The sequence below is a fragment of the Heteronotia binoei genome, chromosome 9 (genome assembly GCF_032191835.1).
Source record: "Heteronotia binoei isolate CCM8104 ecotype False Entrance Well chromosome 9, APGP_CSIRO_Hbin_v1, whole genome shotgun sequence".
Classification (NCBI taxonomy): Eukaryota; Metazoa; Chordata; class Lepidosauria; order Squamata; family Gekkonidae; genus Heteronotia; species Heteronotia binoei.
In genome coordinates, this window is record NC_083231.1 from 8,880,700 (window position 1) to 8,900,632 (window position 19,933).

General features: G+C 48.2%; 1 protein-coding gene across 1 annotated transcript in view; it reads left to right on the forward strand.

The window, feature by feature from the left end:
• The window catches only part of SEL1L3 (SEL1L family member 3), a 65,324-nt gene extending 54,051 nt beyond the window's left edge, over nucleotides 1-11,273 (forward strand). The window contains exons 19-23 of the mRNA XM_060246216.1: nucleotides 878-987; nucleotides 1,540-1,667; nucleotides 4,575-4,677; nucleotides 4,760-4,835; nucleotides 10,791-11,273. Of these exons, the coding sequence (XP_060102199.1) occupies nucleotides 878-987; nucleotides 1,540-1,667; nucleotides 4,575-4,677; nucleotides 4,760-4,835; nucleotides 10,791-10,954 (581 nt within the window). The 3' untranslated portion in view covers nucleotides 10,955-11,273. The remainder of the gene's footprint in view (nucleotides 1-877; nucleotides 988-1,539; nucleotides 1,668-4,574; nucleotides 4,678-4,759; nucleotides 4,836-10,790) is intronic.
• Nucleotides 11,274-19,933: the final 8,660 nt, after the last annotated feature.

Here is a 19,933-nt window from a genome sequence, read left to right on the forward strand (position 1 = left end):
AAGGTCCTTTGCAACCAGGCTTGTGATATGGGAACATTGGTCAGATAGTAGGAAAAAGCTAACTTCGTTTCAGGTAATCCATAAAAATTAGACAGAATAGGTTCGATTATACAGTCCCGGACTTCCCCATAAAAATCACAGTGAAGTAAGACATGGGCAACAGTTTCAAGGTGCCTTCCATTACATGGGCAGACTCTATCCTGATAAGGGTTGTTGGTAAACCTCTCAGACAGTACCACTGAGGGTAGAACATCGAGCCTTGCTAACATAAAAGAGCGGCGTAACTGGGTGAAGTCATCTGGGAAAGGGAGGCAGCAGGCAGCCCATGATCTGGGAAGATACCAAATGCTAAAGGGGAACAAGTTTTATGTCCAGAAGAACAAAGGGACCGTTTCTCAATATCTAAGATCCTCTAGTCATAGAGTTCTTCTCTTTCTGGCGGGCGGGGGTGTGCGTGTGAAAGGAATCTTGTTTGCCATCTTTAGTTTAGCTGACAAGAGTGGGGAAAGTGTCAAGTTTGGAGCTGTATGAAGAAGACTGCTGAGGAAGACAGAACGACGTGTTACATTTAGCCCCGTGATCATGTTTCTTTTCAAAATGCAGCTACTGGGGCTGCTTTTTCAAATACAAGAGCAGCATGGGGGGAGAAGGGCTTTTTCACCCTTTCTTCCCTGACTGCTTTCCCACTGAACCATACTACCCCAGAGCTGTCTTTGCACGCAGACACCCACATGGGAGAAATATGTGTGGACCTGTAGGCAGTTCTGCCCTCGGCGGTTTCTGGTTGCTAGCAGCAGTTTCTAGGACAAAAGGGTCCGACTGCTGCCTCTTGAGAACTTGGAATAACCTCCAGGAACCCTGCCATTTGTTTTCACAGCTTATTTGAAGGTAGGAGATTTCTACTACTACGGATACCAGAACCAAGCCAAGGACCTGGATCGGTCCGTACAGATGTATGCCCAGGCAGCGTTGGATGGAGATGCGCAGGTAGGCTGCCGTTAGTTGAGGCCCAAAAGCAAGGCTGCTTAATGCCTGCCCTGAAAAATAGGATGTGGCCAATGTTCCCTCTAGGCTGCAGAGTCTTGTGAGCAAAAATTCTACTTGGTGAGCTGCTGGCATTGAAGCGGTGAGCTCCTGCATCATTGAGCGTGTTCTGGGGTCACCCTTCCTGAGCGAAGACAAAAATGTGCGAGCCGGAGGCTGAAAACCTGTGAGCTTGCTCACGCTCACTCAGCTTAGAGGGAACACTGGATGTGACCTAAAGCCTTATTGTGCCCTGGTGCTGCGCAGAACAGCAGAAAAAGAAAAGGAACTTTGGTTGCTTCAGGTTCTATTTAGCGGCTCTGCTTTTTAAGAATCTTTCTGCTAACAAAGATGCGCTGCCTTGTCGACAGGGCTACCTCAGGGCTGACGCTTGCGCAGCGCAGGTTGCGGCTTCCCAGATTCAGTCCTTTGGCTGAAAAACGGGAAATGGAAAAGCTGTAATGTTGAAACTGGGACGGCTAGAACTTTAGTAATACATTGTACGTGTTTTTTTAGGGGTTCTTTAACTTGGCCCTTCTTCTGGAAGAGGGGTATCCCATCCCCGATCATATTTTAGACCACTTAGATATCAACAGGACCACCGATTCCAGCAATACAGCCATCCTTCAAAAGCTTTATGAAAGGTGAGTGTGTTCTCTTCCACGCCTTGCGTTGCAGGTAAAGCATTTGCTTCCAGTTCCTGCTTGTCTTGTAATAAGTTTAAACTAGTATGTTCCGCTGAGAGCCGGTGTGACCTCGTGGATGACAGGCCTCAGATTCAGCAGAGGCTCACAAGCTCCTGAACCTTTCTGAGGGTTCCCTCTCTTTCTCACCCCACCTTCCTTGTCCACTGAATAGCAGGTGCAGCTGCAGAACAACCCCTGGATTAGGAGAGCTGGCAGCCAGCCAGCCACCAGATTTGCCACGCCCCCAGCAGCCCTCTTTAACACCTGGAGAAGCCCACACCACCCTTTCTCCACTTCTTATGTGATTTTGGGCAGCGGGTGGCTTGCTGGCCTTTTGACTGAGGGGGGGCGGCCCAGGAGAGCCCCAGGGGAGCGAGGCCTGCTTGGACTGGCTGGATCTCTAGCCAGCCCAAGCAAGCCTCACTCGCCCGGGGGTCTCCTTTCTTGTGTCGGGTTGCTTTTGGCTTGGAAGGTGGCATATGCTAATGAGTTGTGCTAATGAGCTGCACCACCTGTTTTTCTACAAAACAACCCCTGGTGGATGGAGTGTTGGATGAGTGTCCTGGGGAGATCCAGGTTCGACTCCCCAGTTCTCCCATGGAGCTTGTTGGGTGTCTTTGGGCCTGTCATATATACTCACATTATGAAACTGCCTTATTCCAAATCAGAAATTTGTCTGTCTCTCACAGCCCCAACTGGCAGTCGCTCTCTGTCTGTTGGACTATTCTGCTCTTCCTTCAGGGAAGGCCCAACAAACACGGCTCTCGCCTCCTCATTTCAAGAGTTCTGTGAGCTTCTTGGGAAAGTGTGCAATCCATGTCTTCACAGCCCTAGTCCAAAGCTCGAATGCCCATGCCACACTGAAGAGGCCTAAGACAGGGGTTTTCAAACTATGTTCTGAGGAGCTCTAATAATAATAATAATAATAATAAATTTTTATTTATATCCCACCCTCCCCGCCAAGGCGGGCTCAGGGCGGCTAACAACATTTCATAAAATTATACAGGGTTTAAAATCACATTAGCTTTAAAACATTCCAATTAACAGATTCCCAGGTGCTAATTCCAATTATAAATGATAATAGCGAAGTCACCCACAGCAGTCTCTCAGCCAGCAAGGCCATCCTGAAGAGAGTGGTCTTGCAGGCCCTGCGGAACTGGTCAAGGCACCGCAGGGCTCGCACTTCTTCCGGGAGCTGGTTCCATAGGTGTGGAGCTGCGATGGAGAAGGCCCGTGTACGGGTGTTTTGAAGTTTGTCCTCCTTTGGTCCAGGGATAGTCAGCTGGTTTTTCCCAGTGCTGACCTCTAGTATTCCTTGGAAGCTTTTGAGAGTTTCTCTGTGAGAGTTTCCACAATGGCGGACAAGCTTCCATGAAAGACAGCAGCACACCCCACCAAGGGATCTCAAAACATTGTCTGCACAGTGGCACATCTCACCCCCACCGCCCCCCCCCCCCCCCCCCCCGGCGTTTCAGCCTCTCAGGGAACTACTTTGTCTTTCTCCTCAAGTGTCTATGAGCGCTTTCGCATACACTAAATAACGCCCTTTCAAGTCACCTTCAATGCACTTTGAAATTAGATCCAAGCAGGCAGCCGTGTTGGTCTGAAGCAGTAGAACAGAGGAGAAGTCCAGAGGCATCTTTAAGACTGACAAAGTTTTATTCAGAATGTAAGGTTTCGTTAGGGTTGCCAATCCCCAGGTGGGGGCAGGGGATCCCCCGGTTTGGAGGCCCTCCCCCTGTTTCAGGGTCGTCAGAAAGCGGGGGGAGGGGAAGGAAATGTCTGCTGGGAACTCTATTATTCCCTATGGAAATTTATTCCCATAGAAAATCGTGGAGAATTGATCCGCGGGTATCCTGGGCTCTGGGGGGGCTGTTTTTTTGGGTTAGAGGCACCAAATTTTCAGCATAGCATCTAGTGCCTCTCCCCAAAATACCCCCCAAGTTTCAAAAAGATTGAACCAGGGGATCCAATTCTATGAGCCCCAAAAGAAGGTGCCCCTATCCCTTTGGAGTTCAATTATGCTTGTCCCAGCTTGATCTTGGCTCCACCCCTAATGTCTCCTGGCTCCACCCCCAAAGTCCCCAGATATTTCTTGAATTGGACTTGGCAACCCTAGGTTTCGTATACATGCAGACTTCTTCAGACAATGGAATGGGGTACAGTGGGCTGAAATACATACAGTTGGTGGGTTAAGAGTGTCAGCTGATACAAAGTTAGGGTCAGATGGCAAAACAGTGTAATAAATTGGAGGACCATTCGGTCTGTGTAGCATTTGCGTGGGAAACCAATAAAAGGTAATAACAGTTGCCTGTTAATTGCTTTTGATACTTGTATTGCTTTTGTTACTTGTAGCAGAAGCAATTAACAGGCAACTGTTATTACCTTTTATTGGTTTCCCACACAAATGCTACACAGACCTAATGGTCCTCCAATTTATTACACTCTTTTGCCATCTGACCCTAACTTTGTATCAGTTTGCACTCTTAACCCACCAGCTATATGTACTTCAGCTCACTGTCCCCCATCCCTGCACCTGAAGAACTCTGCATGCACTTCGAAACTGTATTTTACTGCTTGAAATGGCAAAATCCACTTGCAAACTGTCGCTGAAGTGGGTTGAAATGGCATTGTTTAGCATGTGTGAAAGCCCCCACTATGACAACCGTTCCTTCTCCATAAAAGGAAGACACACCCTTATTCCCTGTCCTGATGGGCCCACTTAAGAACCACGAGTCTCCTCCTCTCAGCATGGCGGAACCTCGTCTTCTGCACAGCCTTCAGGGCAGGTTTTATTTCCTGTCCCCTCTAGACAGAACGTTGAATGATCTTATATCTCACGGACTTGTTCGTTATCATCGACAGGTGCTGGAATCACAGCAACCAAGAATCGATTAGCCCCTGCATGCTAGCTTCCCTTTATTTCCGCCTAAGGATTTTTGCGAAGAGCACTTTCCCTTCGTTTCTGGTACGTACAAGTCAGCTGTCCTTTGACTGAATGCCTGGCATCCTAAGGCTGTCACTAAGGTCTTCTTTGCAATTACCTGCAGGTTTACGTCCTGGGCTCTTTGACCATCTCTGTGTTGGTGGTGATATTTGCCGTGCGGTGTTCTCTGGCTCTGTTAGGTAAGTAAACGGCACTATCAGCACTGCGGACTTCATCTGACCAGCCCTCATGTGGCCGTTTTCATTTGTGTTTGACTGTAAAAAGCCACAGTGGAAGATCCATTCATGGATTTCAAATGTTAATGTGCGGTTTCCTTAACCTTCGGGGTTTTCTCCAAACAGATCACAGCAGCATGCATAATTTGTCTCCCCTCCTCTTCCATTGATTCTCAAAACAACCTTGCGAGGTGGGTTAAACTGTATCTAATAGGGTTGCCAAGTCCAATTCAAGAAATATCTGGGGACTTTGGGGGTGGAGCCAGGAGACATTAGGGGTGGAGCCAAGATCAAGGCTGTGACAAGCATAATTGAACTCCAAAGGGAGTTCTGGCCATCACATTTAAAGGGACGGCACACCTTTCCAATTCCTTCCTTCACTAGGAAATAATGAAGGATAGGGGCACCTTCTTTTGGGGCTCATAGAATTGGATCCCCTCGTCCAATCGTTTTAAAACTTGGGGGGTATTTTGGGGAGAGGAACTAGATGCTATCGGTGCCTCTACTCCAAAAAACAGCCCCCCCAGAGCCCCAGATACCCGCATATCAATTCTCCATGATTTTCTATGGGAATAAATCTCCATAGGGGATAATAGAGTTCCCAGCAGACATTTCCCTCCCCCTCCCCGCTTTCTGACAACCTTGAAGCGGGGGGAGGGTCTCCAAACCAGGGGATCCCCTGTCCCCACCTGGGGATTGGCAACCCTAGTATATAACCAGCTCAAGGTCACCTATTACAATTCGTATTGATTTACTGCAATGGCTCCCAACCTTTTTCAGCGTGAGGGCAGCTTTTGGAATTCTGACACAGAGTGGAGGTAGAGCCAACCACAAAATGTCACACTGCCTCCTCACTGGCCTTTACTAAATTTTTTATGTCGTGTAGTTTTATTTTCAGGGAGGATTAGCATTTCTTTTTTGCACGACTTGCAGCTGGTGTTCTTTTTTCTGAGAGTGGAAAATCTGGATTTTGTCGATAACTCGTTTCAGTCTGTTTACGGCCATAGCCAACTAAAGCATTCCACCGCACAGAGTGAAAAAAAGACCCTTAGTAGAATATTAACATGGCAAGATAATGAGTAGCAGGAACAGATAATTCATTTTACGGCTCTCCTGCTTCTTGGCGAATGGTTTTACAGGGCCATGTTAAGGTCACGTACCTCCGAGGAAACTCCTTTCAGATCAGTCAGTCTTTCTCTAGAACCGCACTCCCAGGGCTTTTTTTGCAGCAGGAACTCCTTTGCATATTAGGCCCCACACCCCTGATGTAGCCAATCCTCCTGGAGCTTACAGGGCTCTTAGGACAGGGCCTACTGTAAGCTCTTGGAGAAGTGGCTATGTTGGGGGGGGGGGTGTAGCCTAATATGCAAAGCAGTTCCTGCTACAAAAGAAGCCCTTTGTACTCCAAACGAAATGCAGGGACAAGGAGCTGGGTGTCTTCTGCAACTCACTCCCCAAGTCATAGAATCCTAGAGTTGGAAGGGACCTCCAGGGTCATCTAGTCCAACCCCTGCACAATGCAGGAAACTCACAAACACCTCCCCCTAAGTTCACAGGATCTTCATTGCTGTCAGACGGCCATGTAGCCTCTGTTTAAAAACCTCCAAGGAAGGAGAGCCCACCACCTCCCGAGGAAGCCTGTTCCACCGAGGAATCGCTCTAACGGTCAGGAAGTTCTCCCTAACGTTGAGTCGGAAACTCTTCTGATTTAATTTCAACCCATTGGTTCTGGTCCTCCCTTCTGGGCCCACAGAAAACAATTCCACGCCATCCTCTAGACGACAGCCCTTCAAGGACTTGAAGATGGTGATCATACCCCCCTCTCAGCCGCCTCCTCTCCAGGCTAAACAGGCCCTCCTTCAACCTTTCTTCATAGGACTTGTCTGTGATTGCGCTTTCAGGATTTCGCTTTTAAGAAACCTCCACCCCTCTTGAATCCCCTTCTTCCTAAGTATTTCTGACCATGGGATTTTATCCAGCATAGTTCTAAGTTTGCTGAAGTTTGCCTTTCTGAAGTCCAACCGATAAGTCTGACTATGTACAGGTTTTCCCTTCCCTAAGACTGCAAACTCCAAAATCACATGGTCACTACTGCCCAGGGTGCCCACTGTTTGCACTGCATCAATGAGACCACTATTGAGAAATTGCGATCATTACAGGGTCGCAGTTAGTGAAGGACGATCCTGCCTAGGTTGTTGCTTAACAGCACCATGAAATGTTTGTTGCTTAAGCAACAAAGGAGAGCCAGTTTGGTGTAGTGGTTAAGTGTGCGGACTCTTATCTGGGAGAACCGGGTTTGATTCCCCACTCCTCCACTTGCACCTGCTGGCATGGCCTTGGGTCAGCCATAGCTCTCTTATCTGGGAGAACCAGGTTTGAGTCCACACTCCTCCACTTGCAGCTGCTGGAATGGCCTTGGGTCAGCCAGAGCTCTCTTATCTGGGAGAACCAGGTTTGAGTCCACACTCCTCCGCTTGCAGCTGCTGGAATGGCCTTGGGTCAGCCAGAGCTCTCTTATCTGGGAGAACCGGGTTTGATACCCCACTCCTCCACTTGCAGCTGCTGGAATGGCCTTGGGTCAGCTAGAACTCTCTTATCTGGGAGAACCGGGTTTGATTCCCCACTCCTCCACTTGCAGCTGCTGGAATGGCCTTGGGTCAGCTAGAGCTCTCTTATCTGGGAGAACCGGGTTTGATTCCCCACTCCTCCACTTGCACCTGCTAGCATGGCCTTGGGTCAGCCATAGCTCTGGCAGAGGTTGTCCTTGAAAGGGCAGCTGCTGTGAGAGCCCTCTCCAGCCCCACCCACCTCACAGGGTGTCTGTTGTGGGGGAGGAAGGGAAAGGAGATTGTGAGCCGCTCTGAGACTCTTCGGAGTGGAGGGCGGGATACAAATCCAATATCTTCATCTACCTCACAGGGTGTCTGTTGTGGGGGAGGAAGGGAAAGGAGATTGTGAGCCGCTCTGAGACTCTTCGGAGTGGAGGACGGGATATAAATCCAATATCTTCATCTACCTCACAGGGTGTCTGTTGTGGGGGAGGAAGGTAAAGGAGATTGTGAGCCGCTCTGAGACTCTTCGGAGTGGAGGGCGGGATATAAATCCAATATCTTCTTCTTCTTAATTGTATTTATTGTTTGAAGCTATTGAACTGATCGTTGGCCACCCTGAGTCTACTCGCGGAGAGGGCGGGGTAGAAATTTAAGATAATAAATAAACACTCCTTGTTGGAGATAAATAAATAATAAATTCTTCCTTGTTGGAGAGAATCTAGTCCAAGATAGCAGATCCCCTTGTTTCCTTCTCCTCTTTCTGGGAAAGGAAGTTGTCAGCAAGACAAGTCAATGACAATGCGGCAATTTAAAGACTTCTTCTCTAGCAGGGACGGCCAAACTGTGGCTCTTTCACACATATTGTGTAGCTCTCAAAGCTCCCCTCACCCCCACTGGCCAGCCTGGAGAAGGCATTTCTCTTTCTTAATCACTTTGCCAAGCCAGCTAGTGGCTTGGAGAATACATTTAAACTTGCTTTCTTTCCAATTGTCCATCCTCCTTTCCTCCCTATCTATTCTCCTTCCTTTGTTCATTCTTTTCTTCCTTCCCTCCCTCCCTTCCTCCCTTCTTGTAGCTCTCAAACACTTGACGCTCATGTTTTGTCACTCTCAAACATCCGACATTTATTCTGTGTGGCTCTTACATTAAGCAAGTTTTGCCACCCCTGTTCTGTAGAGATTACATGAGCCCAGCATGCCTAAAAAGCTACTGGTGAATGGCTTTGTTTTTAAAGAACCCCTGGGCCAGAGGGGAGGGGCTTTGGCTCCCTGGCAGAGCATCTGCTTGGCATGCAGGAGGTCTCAGGATCCGTTCTTGGCATCTCCAGCTTCAAGGACCAGGTCTTGGGTACTGTGGAAGAGCTTTGACGGAGACCCTGAAGAGCTGCTGCCAGTCCGAGTAGGCAATACTGACCTTGATGGACCAGCAGTCCGATTCAGTATAAGGCAGCTCCGTGGGTTCAATCCACCGATGTAATCTGCTATTTCCAGCAGCAACCAAAACTATGGCCTAGGAAAGACCTCTGAGAAAGTAACAGAATCCATGCGATTCCTTTTATTAGGGCCAACCCCAAAGACACAAAACAACGTGCAAGCTTTCAAGCTCATAAGAACTCTTCATCAGGCTAGATCTGTTGTAATTTCAGAAGATCTCCAGTCTCCCCCTCCCCTAGGGTTGCCAAGTCCAATTCAAGAAATATCTGGGGACTTTGGGGGTGGAGCCAGGAGACATCGGGGCAGAGCCAGGAACAAGGGTGTGACAAGCATAATTGAACTCCAAGGGAGTTCTGGCCATCACATTTAAAGGAACCGCACACCTTTTTAAATGTCTTCCTTCCATAGGAAATAATGAAGGATAGGGGCACCTTCTTTTGGGGCTCATAGAATGGGACCCCCTGGTCCAATCGTTTTGAAACTTGGAATATACTTTGAGGAGAGTCACTAGATACTATACTGAAAATTTGATGCCTCTACCTCAAAAAACAGCGCCCCCAGAACCCCCGAAACCTCCAGATCAATTCCCCATTATACCCTATGAGAATCAATCTCCACCTAGAGAATAATGCTCAGGAGACGTGCCCCCCCCCCATTTCTGGCGACTCTGAAGGGGATGGGCCTTTCTACTCACGAGTTGCTGCCAACTTCTTCAAAGTAACACTGACACACCATCCCAAGAGGAAGCCTTTCAATCAGCGACTGAAGCCTCTGGAGGTAGAAACGCACATGGTCCTCCGGGGGCGGAGCTCCCCGCCCCCAGCCAGACTCCCCGAGGAGTGGCCACCCGGCAGCCGGAGAGGATGCAAGGACTACAAGTCCCAGCATGCACCTCGCGAAGGGAGGCCGGACTGGAGCGAATAGCAGGCTGGCGGTGGGCGGGTCTTTGTGACCCGGAGGAAGGGAGAAGCCTGATGCCAGGCAGGGAAAGAGACACGGCACCGTTCCACCCCCGCTATCAGGTTTTTAGAGAGTGGGGGATTAGGCTGCTAATCCAGGGGTCCCCCGGCAGGGCGGGGGGGGGGTGTTGGGAAGCCTACCCTCCCCCACGCCAATCTGGAGGCCAGCAACCCTACGCCTTTCTCCCTGCACTGGCGACAACTGGTGTTAAGACAGATTATCTGTTTGGAAGACCTGCACGAACAGCTCTCCACTGTTTATTAGGAATCTTTGAATCAAGGGTTTAGATCAGGGGTGTCCAACTTATTTTTCATGAGGGCTGGATCTGCCGTAAGTGAGACCTTGTTGGGCCGGGCCGTGTCGGGTTGGGCTGGGCTATGTGTGTACCTATTTAAGATTAGGTAGCAGAGTTGTAATCTTTATAAAGGACACAGACAAACACGATTAAAAAAAAATTTTTTTTTAAGTGAAAACTTGCTTAAAACGTTAGCATTTGTTGGTCTTAAGGGTGCTTTCTTTGTATCTCACGGGATCCAGGGAACTGGGCAAAGGAAGCTCTGGCTCTTTCCTTCCTTCCCCAGGGGACTGGGGGGGGGGAGGTGGAGCTTAGCTCAGTAACTCTGCTGTGTGATTGAGAGAGCCAGGAAAAACAAGCTCTGCCTCCCCCCTTCTTCCTCCCCAAGGAAGGATCCTCAGCCAATGGAGAAAATAGAGGTTTTGCTCTGTAGTGCAATTGAGCAAGCCTTGCAAAGCAAGCTATGATGCAGAAGGAAGCAAGATATAGGGAGAAGGAAGCAGATGACAGACAGGTGCTCGGCGGCCTGATAGGAGCCCTCCGGGGGCCTGATTTGGCCCCCGAACTGCATGTTTGACACCCCTGGTTTAGATGCTGGTGTCATCATTGAATGGGTGAGCTTTTCAAAATATTAGTTGTTCACATCCACATATTGACTTCACATTATTGTTCTTTCCAGCAGTTTTTCGGTCTCCTACATTACCACTGCCTGAAGCAGCTCAAGCTGCATCTTCTTCCACAGAAGAAGATACTAATGAGACCAGCTCAGCCCAGCAAGAAGACCCTCTGGTTACAAATAATTCGGAAGAGAACGGGCCTCAGTGGATGTGCTCCAGCAGCTGAAAATATAGTTTCCCCCAAAAGCGTCATTCCGTTGGTGTCCGAAGACAAAACCATCCCTCCTTTTCAGGCCATGGCAAAAGGTCCCCTACATTTCTCGTGGGGGTGGAGGAAAAGATCCATGTTTCATGGAAGAAGCGGGTTCTAATGTAGACGAAGACCTCCACGCCCCCCACAGTCTTGTTTGATGGAGTTTGGAGCAGCTTTGAAGACTTTATTGATGAAGACGAAAGACTGATCTTGGGAAGAAGGGCCTTTAAACACAGGGGTCTCCTTCAGAAATCAATTTATTCAGAAATCAATTTATTTTCAAATTCAGAAACTGTCTAGAGGTGAAATTAATCGGTGGGGTGGGGGCAGAGATTTCTGTTCCTTTTAAAAATAATCTGGGGTTTTTTTTCCTATTACATCACCTAGCAAGGCCTAGGACTTGTTTAGACAATCAATCAAAACATATGCTTCCCTCTTAGCTGAGTTTGTGTTCTCACACACAGGTTTTTAGCCTGCAGCTCACACATTTTTGTCTTAGCTCAGGAAAAAAGCCCCCCGAGCAAAGTAATTGATGCAGTAGCTCAGACCTTTAACGCCAGTAGCTCACAAAGCAGAATTTTTGCTCACAAGGCTCCACAGCTTAGAGGGAGTATTGACGCCAACCTAATTTTAGGTTTCGGTGGAATACCGAGTACAGCTGCGGTTTCTAAAGCACTAGCATGACATCTTTTGCACATGTAAGAGAGCTGATAAGTAGCCTTGCTACTGGGAGATTGTCTTCGCTGCCTTTTGAAAAATTAAGAAAGGCAGCCGCTTAAAGCACAGGAAGAAAGGGATTAACACTATTCCGGGAACGGAAGGGAATACTCGAAAAATGATCTCACTGTCCACAGAATTTTATCAAAGATTTCAGGTTTTCACGGCTGGTAACATCATTAGGGTTTGTAGAATCTTTCGGGACCAAGTGCCGTGTTCTACCGGAGAAAGTTTTCCTTCCAGACGTTTCGTTCTCAGCTGCGGAGAACATCCTCAGTGGCGTTGCAGCCGGAGCAGGCGCTCTGACCTTCTTGGCTGCTGTGCATTGAGTGGGGCCAGGGCTGCTGGAGAGCTGCTATTTCTAGGCTGGAGTGGGTGTGATGAAAGGGCAATTGGTTTGTGGATGTGCCCATTGTTTGGTGGGGCTTCCTGGAAGGGTAGTGATAAGGAAACTGGCTGTTGAATGTGACCATTGTTCCGTGTTAATTGCTGGGAAGGTTGGAAGGGGTTTGAAGATAAGGAAGATGGTTGTTGACTGTGCTGATTGTTCTGTGGAATTTGCTGGTTGTTCTGAGACATTCTGCAATTTATAGTCTGTAGGGTGTTTTGCAGAGCTGGGTACCAAGATTGGTGGATGAAAATGCCTTCTTCCTTTCTCCCAGCAATTAACACAGAACAATGGTCACATTCAACAGCCAGTTTCCTTATCACTACCCTTCCAGGAAGCCCCACCAAACAATGGGCACATCCACAAACCAATTGCCCTTTCATCACACCCCCTCCAGCCTAGAAATAGCAGCTCTCCAGCAGCCCTGGCCCCACTCAATACACAGCAGCCAAGAAGGTCAGAGCGCCTGCTCCGGCTGCAACGCCACTGAGGATGTTCTCCGCAGCTGAGAACGAAACGTCTGGAAGGAAAACTTTCTCCAGGAGAACACGGCACTTGATCCCGAAAGATTCTACAAACCCTAATGTCCACAGAATGGTTGAGCACTGCTTCAGGGCTTCAGTTTCTAAAGGGCTTCCATGACTATTCCTGCATTTCAGCAGTAAAACAATCCAAACACTTTTACAATTTCAGTTTAAAAAATCTGAACAGTGAGGAGAAAGCTACATCAGTCTCCAGAAAAGGTCTCATAAAGGAACGTCTCATAAAGAAACATTCAGACTTGTGTTAAAAAAAAATCCTATAAAGGCCTGAAAACCCACACTTATCCCAAGGAATGTGTGGGTTTCCTTAAATAGCAGCCCCAGGAACCATTTCCTCTTGGGAAAATGGCGGAGAGAAAGGCCGAAACCCTCTTCCATGTGCATCTTAACTGGATGTTGCCCACGCAGGAATTGAGGAGAACTAACAGCTCGCCTTCAATTGTGTTGCATCTGTCTGATGCAGGGTCAAAGTCACCAACAATGTGGAAAGGCCTGTAAATGCCATGTAACGGTACAGACATTTTCAGAGCAAAACCCCTGAAACAGGCCTTGAATTCAGCAGGAGCTAGGCTTCCCAATCCCCAGGTCCCAGTGGGGGATCTAGGGTTGCCAATCCACAGGTGGGGGCAGGGGATCCCCTGGTTTGGAGGCCCTCCCCCTGCTTCAGGGTCGTCAGAAAGCGGGGGGAGGGGAGGGAAATGTCTGCTGGGAACTCTGTTATTCCCTATGGAGATTTATTCCCATAGAAAATCATAGAGAATTGATCCGCGGGTATCTGGGGCTCTGGGGGGGGCTGTTCTTTGGGGTAGAGGCACCAATTTTTCAGTATAGCATCTAGTGCCTCTCCCCAAAATACCCACCAAGTTTCAAAAAGATTGGACCAGGGGGTCAAATTCTATGAGCCCCAAAAGAAGGTGCCCTTATCCTTCATTATTTCCTAGTGAAGGAAGGAATTGAAAAGGTGTGCCGTCCCTTTAAATGTGATGGCCAGAACTCCCTTTGGAGTTCAATTATGCTTGTCACAGCCTTGATCTTGGCTCCACCCCTAATGTCTCCTGGCTCCACCCCCAAAGTCTCCTGGCTCCACCCCCAAAGTCCCCAGATATTTCTTGAATTGGACTTGGCAACCCTAGGGGGATCCCTCGTTTTTACAGGCTTCTCCTGGCCCCCCACAATCACCATGTAGTTTTAGAGCTCCTGCAGGTCCCTTTTTAAAATATGTGCCTTAAAGGCTGAGCAGGAAGCAGGAAACAGGAAGGGCTTCGAAGAACGGCCCCTCCCTTTGTTTTGCTTTCGTTTTCAGATCAAGTCAAGTTCTGCAGGAACAAGACCCAGTAAGTATGTGTGTGTGTGAGAGAGGGAGGGGCCAAGGGATTCCCTGGTATGGAGGCCCTCCCCCCACTTTAGAAAGCGTGGGTGGGGGAGGGATATGTCTACTGGGCACTCTATTATTCCCTATGGAGAACGATTCCCATAGGGAATAATGGGGAATTGATCCGCGGGTATTGGGGGCTCTGTGGGGGGCTGTGTTTTGAGGTAGAGCACCAAATATTTTAGTATAGCATCTAGTGCCTCTCCCCAAAATACCTCCGAAGTTTCAAAACGATTGGACCAGGACCAATTCTATGAGCCCAAAAAGATGGTGCCCCTATCCTTCATTATTTCCTATGGAAGAAAGGAATTTTAAAAGGTGTGCTGACCCTTTAAATGTGATGGCCAGAACTCCCTTGTTGTTCAATTATGCTTGTCACACCCTTGTTCCTGTCTCCACCCCCAAAGTCTCCTGGCTCCGCCCCCAAAGTCCCCAGACATTTCTTGAATTGGACTTGGCAACCCTAGTAGGAGCTCACAGGAGTGCAGCTCCTGAACCTTTCTGAGGGTTCCCCCTCCTCCTCCCCACCAACCGTGTCCACTGAATAGTAGGTGCAGCTGCATAACAATCCGTGGATTAGGAGAGCGGGCAGCCAGCCACCAGGGGCTTTGCCACGCCCCCAGCAGCCCTCAACCCCTGGAGAAGCCCGTGTCCCTTTCCCCCACTTTTTATGTGATTTTGGGTGGCGGGTGGCTTGCTGGCCTTTTGACTGGGGGGGGGCATCCAAGGAGAGCCCCAGGTGAGCGAGGTCTGCTTTGGCTGGCTGGATCTCTAGCCAGCCCAAGCAGGCCTCGCTCACCCGGGGCTCTCCTTTCTTGCGTTGGGTTGCTTTTGGCTGGTGGGGGGGCAGGGTTGGCATCTGCTAACGAGTTATGCTAATGAGCTCCACCACCTGTTTTTCTACAAAACGACCCCTGCCCCTGAATAACAAACTAATCCCAACTGAGGTGGAGTTGAAGGGAAGAGATCAATTTATGCCTACTTTGGAGTAGTAGGTACCAATCCTATATAAATGCTCCTCTGCTCCTGGGAGATCTGGTGTGGATGGATGAGGTCATGCGCCACCATGCTGCTGGTGATGCCTTGTATTAGGCAAAAGGAATTTTTCATGAAATGTACTTCTCTCGCTTTGCTTTGTACACAATAGTAAATTATTTTCTATGGGTATAAATTGTTATTTTTCCCTGCCAGTTTCTTGTAATAAGTCAACTTTTCACCCCAAAGCTTGCTGGGGGGACAAATAATGGAGCCAGCACAAAAAGTCCAATAGAAAGAGAAGGAGAAACCAAACATAAGAGCGTCAATCCTATTGAGCAATTTAAATGCTGTGGGGGCACACAAACACCCAAGACGGAGAGAGACCCAGATTGTGGGGTGCGGGGAAATGCCATAAATGTGCCAACTTGAACAACTTTGCACCCAGATGTCTCTCCAGATCAAGCCCAAATCCAGACTGCACATGGTGAATATGGGGAATGATAGTGAATGTGAACATGATGTTTTGGATAGCAGATCATGTGATAAATGCATTACAGGAAAACCCAGCAAAGCACCAAAAATGTTAGTATGTGGTAGGCTTGCCAATTCCCAGGTCCCAGTGGGGGATCCCCGGTTTTGCAGGCTCCTTCCCTCCCCCAATCAGCTGGCCGGTGGGCGAAGTCCCACCCTGACAGCCGCCATGTGCCTTTCCACTTCAGAACACTAGAAGAAGCTTGGAAAGGCTTGCTTTTCAGACGGTGTGTGTGCCTTTAAATCTGTAGGGGCCAGGCTGAATGTGGGCGGGGTGATCTGGCAGAACAACATGGCTGCTCCCAGTGAGCTGTAAAGCTGTAGCAGTCCAGACTCTCCGTATGTTTTACAGTCTTTTCAGAAGTCTTTTGCACAGTAAAGGATAAACTAGAACCTTTGGCTCCCTGTGTTAGTCTGAAGAACTTGGAACCTCAGGAACTCGTGAGTAAATTGCCCCAGTGAAACCACACAAGCGTGGGATTGCAGATTGTTTATTTTGGCCTCTCTCTCTCTCTCTCTCTCTCTCTCTCCCCCCCCCCCCCTCTCTCTGAGAGAGAGAGTACATGGGATGTGCAACTGCTTGGGGGTGAGGAAATGAAGACTGTGCTCCGGGGAACTGCACTGCTGTATTTTTACTTAATTTATTTTAGGGAACGTGAAAGTCTCCTGGCTCCACCCCCCAAAGTCCCCAGATATTTTCTAAGATAGACTTGGCAACCCAAGGATGTGGCCATGAGTCTGGGGGATAAAATGACACATTCTGGGGGATAAGATTCTGGTCCAAGTGGCAAAATGATCCCAAGGCACCTAAAGAATCCCAGAATTCCCCTGGAAGAAGCCAACTAGTTGATAACTATGTATAATCACACTACACTGAAGCCAGTTGGAAAATGTAAACTCAAAATTACCAACCCAAGAACAGGCAGTTTGTGGTTGTACAAGATCAGACAGCGATTCCACTGTTAAGCAGTACAGCAGAACAAGCCATGAATCTGATAAAAGTACAATCCCACGACATATTAAAAGTGGACAATGGACTGACAGCAGATTCAAGAGGACAAAGAACAAGCAGATTCAAGAGGACAAGGCATCTAGAAAGAATACAAAGGGAATTCAGTGATGCGTACAAGAGAAAAAGACAACTTGGGGGCCGTTGTAAATAGAGATTGACAGTAACGTGAAGCCCGTTAAGTTTTCAAAGAGAAAAGTACCGGCTGTTCTTGTACAAACTCAGGAGGATAAACTGCATTGTTTATAGAGGCAGAGAATAACCCAACTAGTAGAAAGAAGAACAGATTAGGTAAGCGGTATGGGGGTGATGAGGAAGCCATCTGGTAAATTAAGGATATGCAGCATATATACAAAGCAGTTTGAACAAAGCACTTTAAAAGAAGCCATGTCCCCCTATCCACTACGGAGGACATCTTGCCAGATTGGTCAAACGCATGACCAAGCCTCATTTTGGGCAGGAACTCACAGGAGTGGGGCTCCAGAAGTTGTAATTTTTATTATGCTCTTTCTTTCTTAAGCCCCTCCCCCCCAAAAATTTCTTGCGTCTGGCCTCCATTGTCCAAATCCCTGTGAGAATTTTGCTGAACGCTAAAATTTGACAAACTTCCTCATATTTTTTCCCCTCACAAAAAATGGGAAAAGAACCAAAACATCTCAAGCAGACAGATGAAAATCTCGCTCATGCCCCCGTGGCCACATAGGAGAAAGTAATTTTAAAAGTATGATGGGAGTAAGGTTTTATTATTTATTTGTTTGTTTGTTTTATTACATTTGTATCCCGCCCTCCCCCTGACAGGCTCAGGGCGCTAACAACATGGTGCCAATTAAAATCATTAAACATCTCATATAATGTGTACAATTTAAAACAATCCTTCCAGTTTCCGTTTCATTCCCTAGAGTCCAAGATGGCATGGTTAGTTCTTATTGAGCTCTACATGTAATGATGTTAGGTGTTGTTTAGCACTCTATATTTATGGTGGGATGGGTTCAAATGCCAATGCTGTGGGATGGTGGAACAGTGATCACCTCCTCATTAGATGTTAAATGCCAGCCTAAACAATTCTGTCTTGCAGGCCCTGTGGAATTGTGGCAAGTCCTGCAAGACCCTGATGTTTTCGGGGAGGGCGTTCCACAGGGCAGGGGCTGCCACCGAAAAGGCTCTAGATCTAGTGGTAGACAGCTGAGATTCTTTTGGCCCAGGGATCATGAGGAGTTTTTGTGAACTTGATCTAAGTGCTCTGGCTCATATGGGGAAAGGGGGTCTCGGAGGTAGGCAGGTCCCAGGCTGTATAGGGCTTTAAAGGTCATCACCAGCACCTTGAAGCGAACCCAGAACGCCACAGGCAACCGGTGCAACGATTCCAGTGCAGGTTGAATGTGCTCCCATAAATTATGTAAATGATGACAATTATAATTCAAGAAGCATTTGCAGGTAGGTGCTGAGCTGATATAATTTAGCACACCTTCCGGTGACGTCAGGGGTGTGTGGCATATGCAAACGAGTTATGCTAATGAGCTCCGGCCCCTCCTTTTCTACAAAACGACCCCTGGGCGTGACTCTTTTCGGTTTGTGATGTCAAAAACCGGCTTCTGAAGGACTGAGTACCATCTTGGGGAAGGTGCCATTGCCTGAGAATGCTGAGGGGTATTTCAGAACAGACTGGTCCATAGGCTTCCCAATCCCCAGGTCCCAGCAAGGGATCCCCTAGTTTTACAGGCTTCTCCCCGCCCCCAGCCAGCTGCCCGGTGGGGGCAAGCCCCGCCCCCACAGTCACCTTGTATCTCTAGAGCTCCGGCAGGTTTAGAAACCTGCAAACAGGTCCGTTTTAAAAATGTGTGCCTTTAAAGTTGAGCAGGAAACAGGAAGTGCTTCACGGGGAAGGGTCAGCAGCAGTTCCATCAGAGCACAGACCCTTCGTTTGTTTTGCTTTCGTTTTCAGAGCAAATAAAGTTGTGGAGGAACTAGATTCAGTAAGTGTGTGTGTGAGAGAGGGGGAGGGGGCGGGGGCAGGGGATTTCCCGGTTGGGAGGTCCTTCCCCCGCTTTAGAAAGCGGTGGGGGGGGAGGGAAATGTCTACTGGGCACTTTATTATTCCCTATGGAGAACGATTCCTATAGGGAATAATGGGGAATTGATCTGTGGGTATCTGGGGCTCAGGGTGGGGGATGTTCTTTGAGGTAGAGGCACCAAATTTGTAGCATAGCATCTGATGCCTTTCCTCAAAACACCCTCCAAGTTTCAAAAGGATTGGACCAAGGGGGCCAATTCTATGAGCCCCCAAAGAAGGTGCCCCTGTCCTTTGTTATTTCTAATTTTATTTATTTATTTAGTGGACTTATATCCCGCCCTTCTCACCGAAGTGTCTCAGGGCGGCTCACAGCATAGTGATTCATACAATTCGATTTAAAACATTTACAAATAATGGAGGGAAGGCATTGAAAGGTGTACGAATCCTTTAAATGTGATGGCCAGAACTCCCTTCTTTCTCTACCTCCTCTGTCCCATGCATCATCTTGTAAACCTCTATCATGTCACCCCTCGGTCAGTGTTTCTCCAAGCTAAAGAGCCCCAAGCATTTTTACCTTTCTTCATACATCAGGTGGCAGCTCTATTTGACTGTAAACTCAGATGGATGACCAATCCTTGAACTGTGGAGATTTCATAAACTGCTCTTGTTCCTGTGGCAGAATGCCAGATTCGTGTCTGTTTACCATAGTAATTATCTCAGAGCACCTGAGACACTCCGTGGTTAGAAACACTAGCCAAATCACTCGTTATGGGAAATAGTTCTTTCATCCTTTGTAATAAAGATCATTTTCAGATGGAAACTGGGTACAGAGTACTCGTGTTTTCTACTAGTTCAATGCCTGACAGGGCAAGGACGGCTCTTGAATGCCCAGACCGCAGCTGAAATAAATAACCTGGGTTCAGTTTTCTCCCTTATGATCGCAAGAGAAGCCATGGTGGATCAGACCAATGGCCCATCCAGTCCAACACTCTGTGTCCCATAAGAACATAAGAGAAGCCATGTTGGATCAGGCCAGTGGCCCCTCCAGTCCAACACTCTGTGTCACATAAGAACATAAGAGAAGCCATGTTGGATCAGGTCAATGGCCCATCCAGTCCAACACTCTGTGTCACATAAGAGAAGCCATGTTGGATCAGGCCAGTGGCCCATCCAGTCCAACACTGTGTCACATAAGAACATAAGAGAAGCCATGTTGGATCAGGTCAATGGCCCATCCAGTCCAACACTCTGTGTACGAAAGAGTGTTCAAAATTTCCTCCCCACTTCACCTAGTGCAAGGGTGGCTAAACTTGCTTAAGACAAGAGCCACATAGAATAAACATCAGATGTGTGAGAGTCGCAAGACATGAATGTCAGATGCTTGAGAGCAGCAGTCATTTTGTA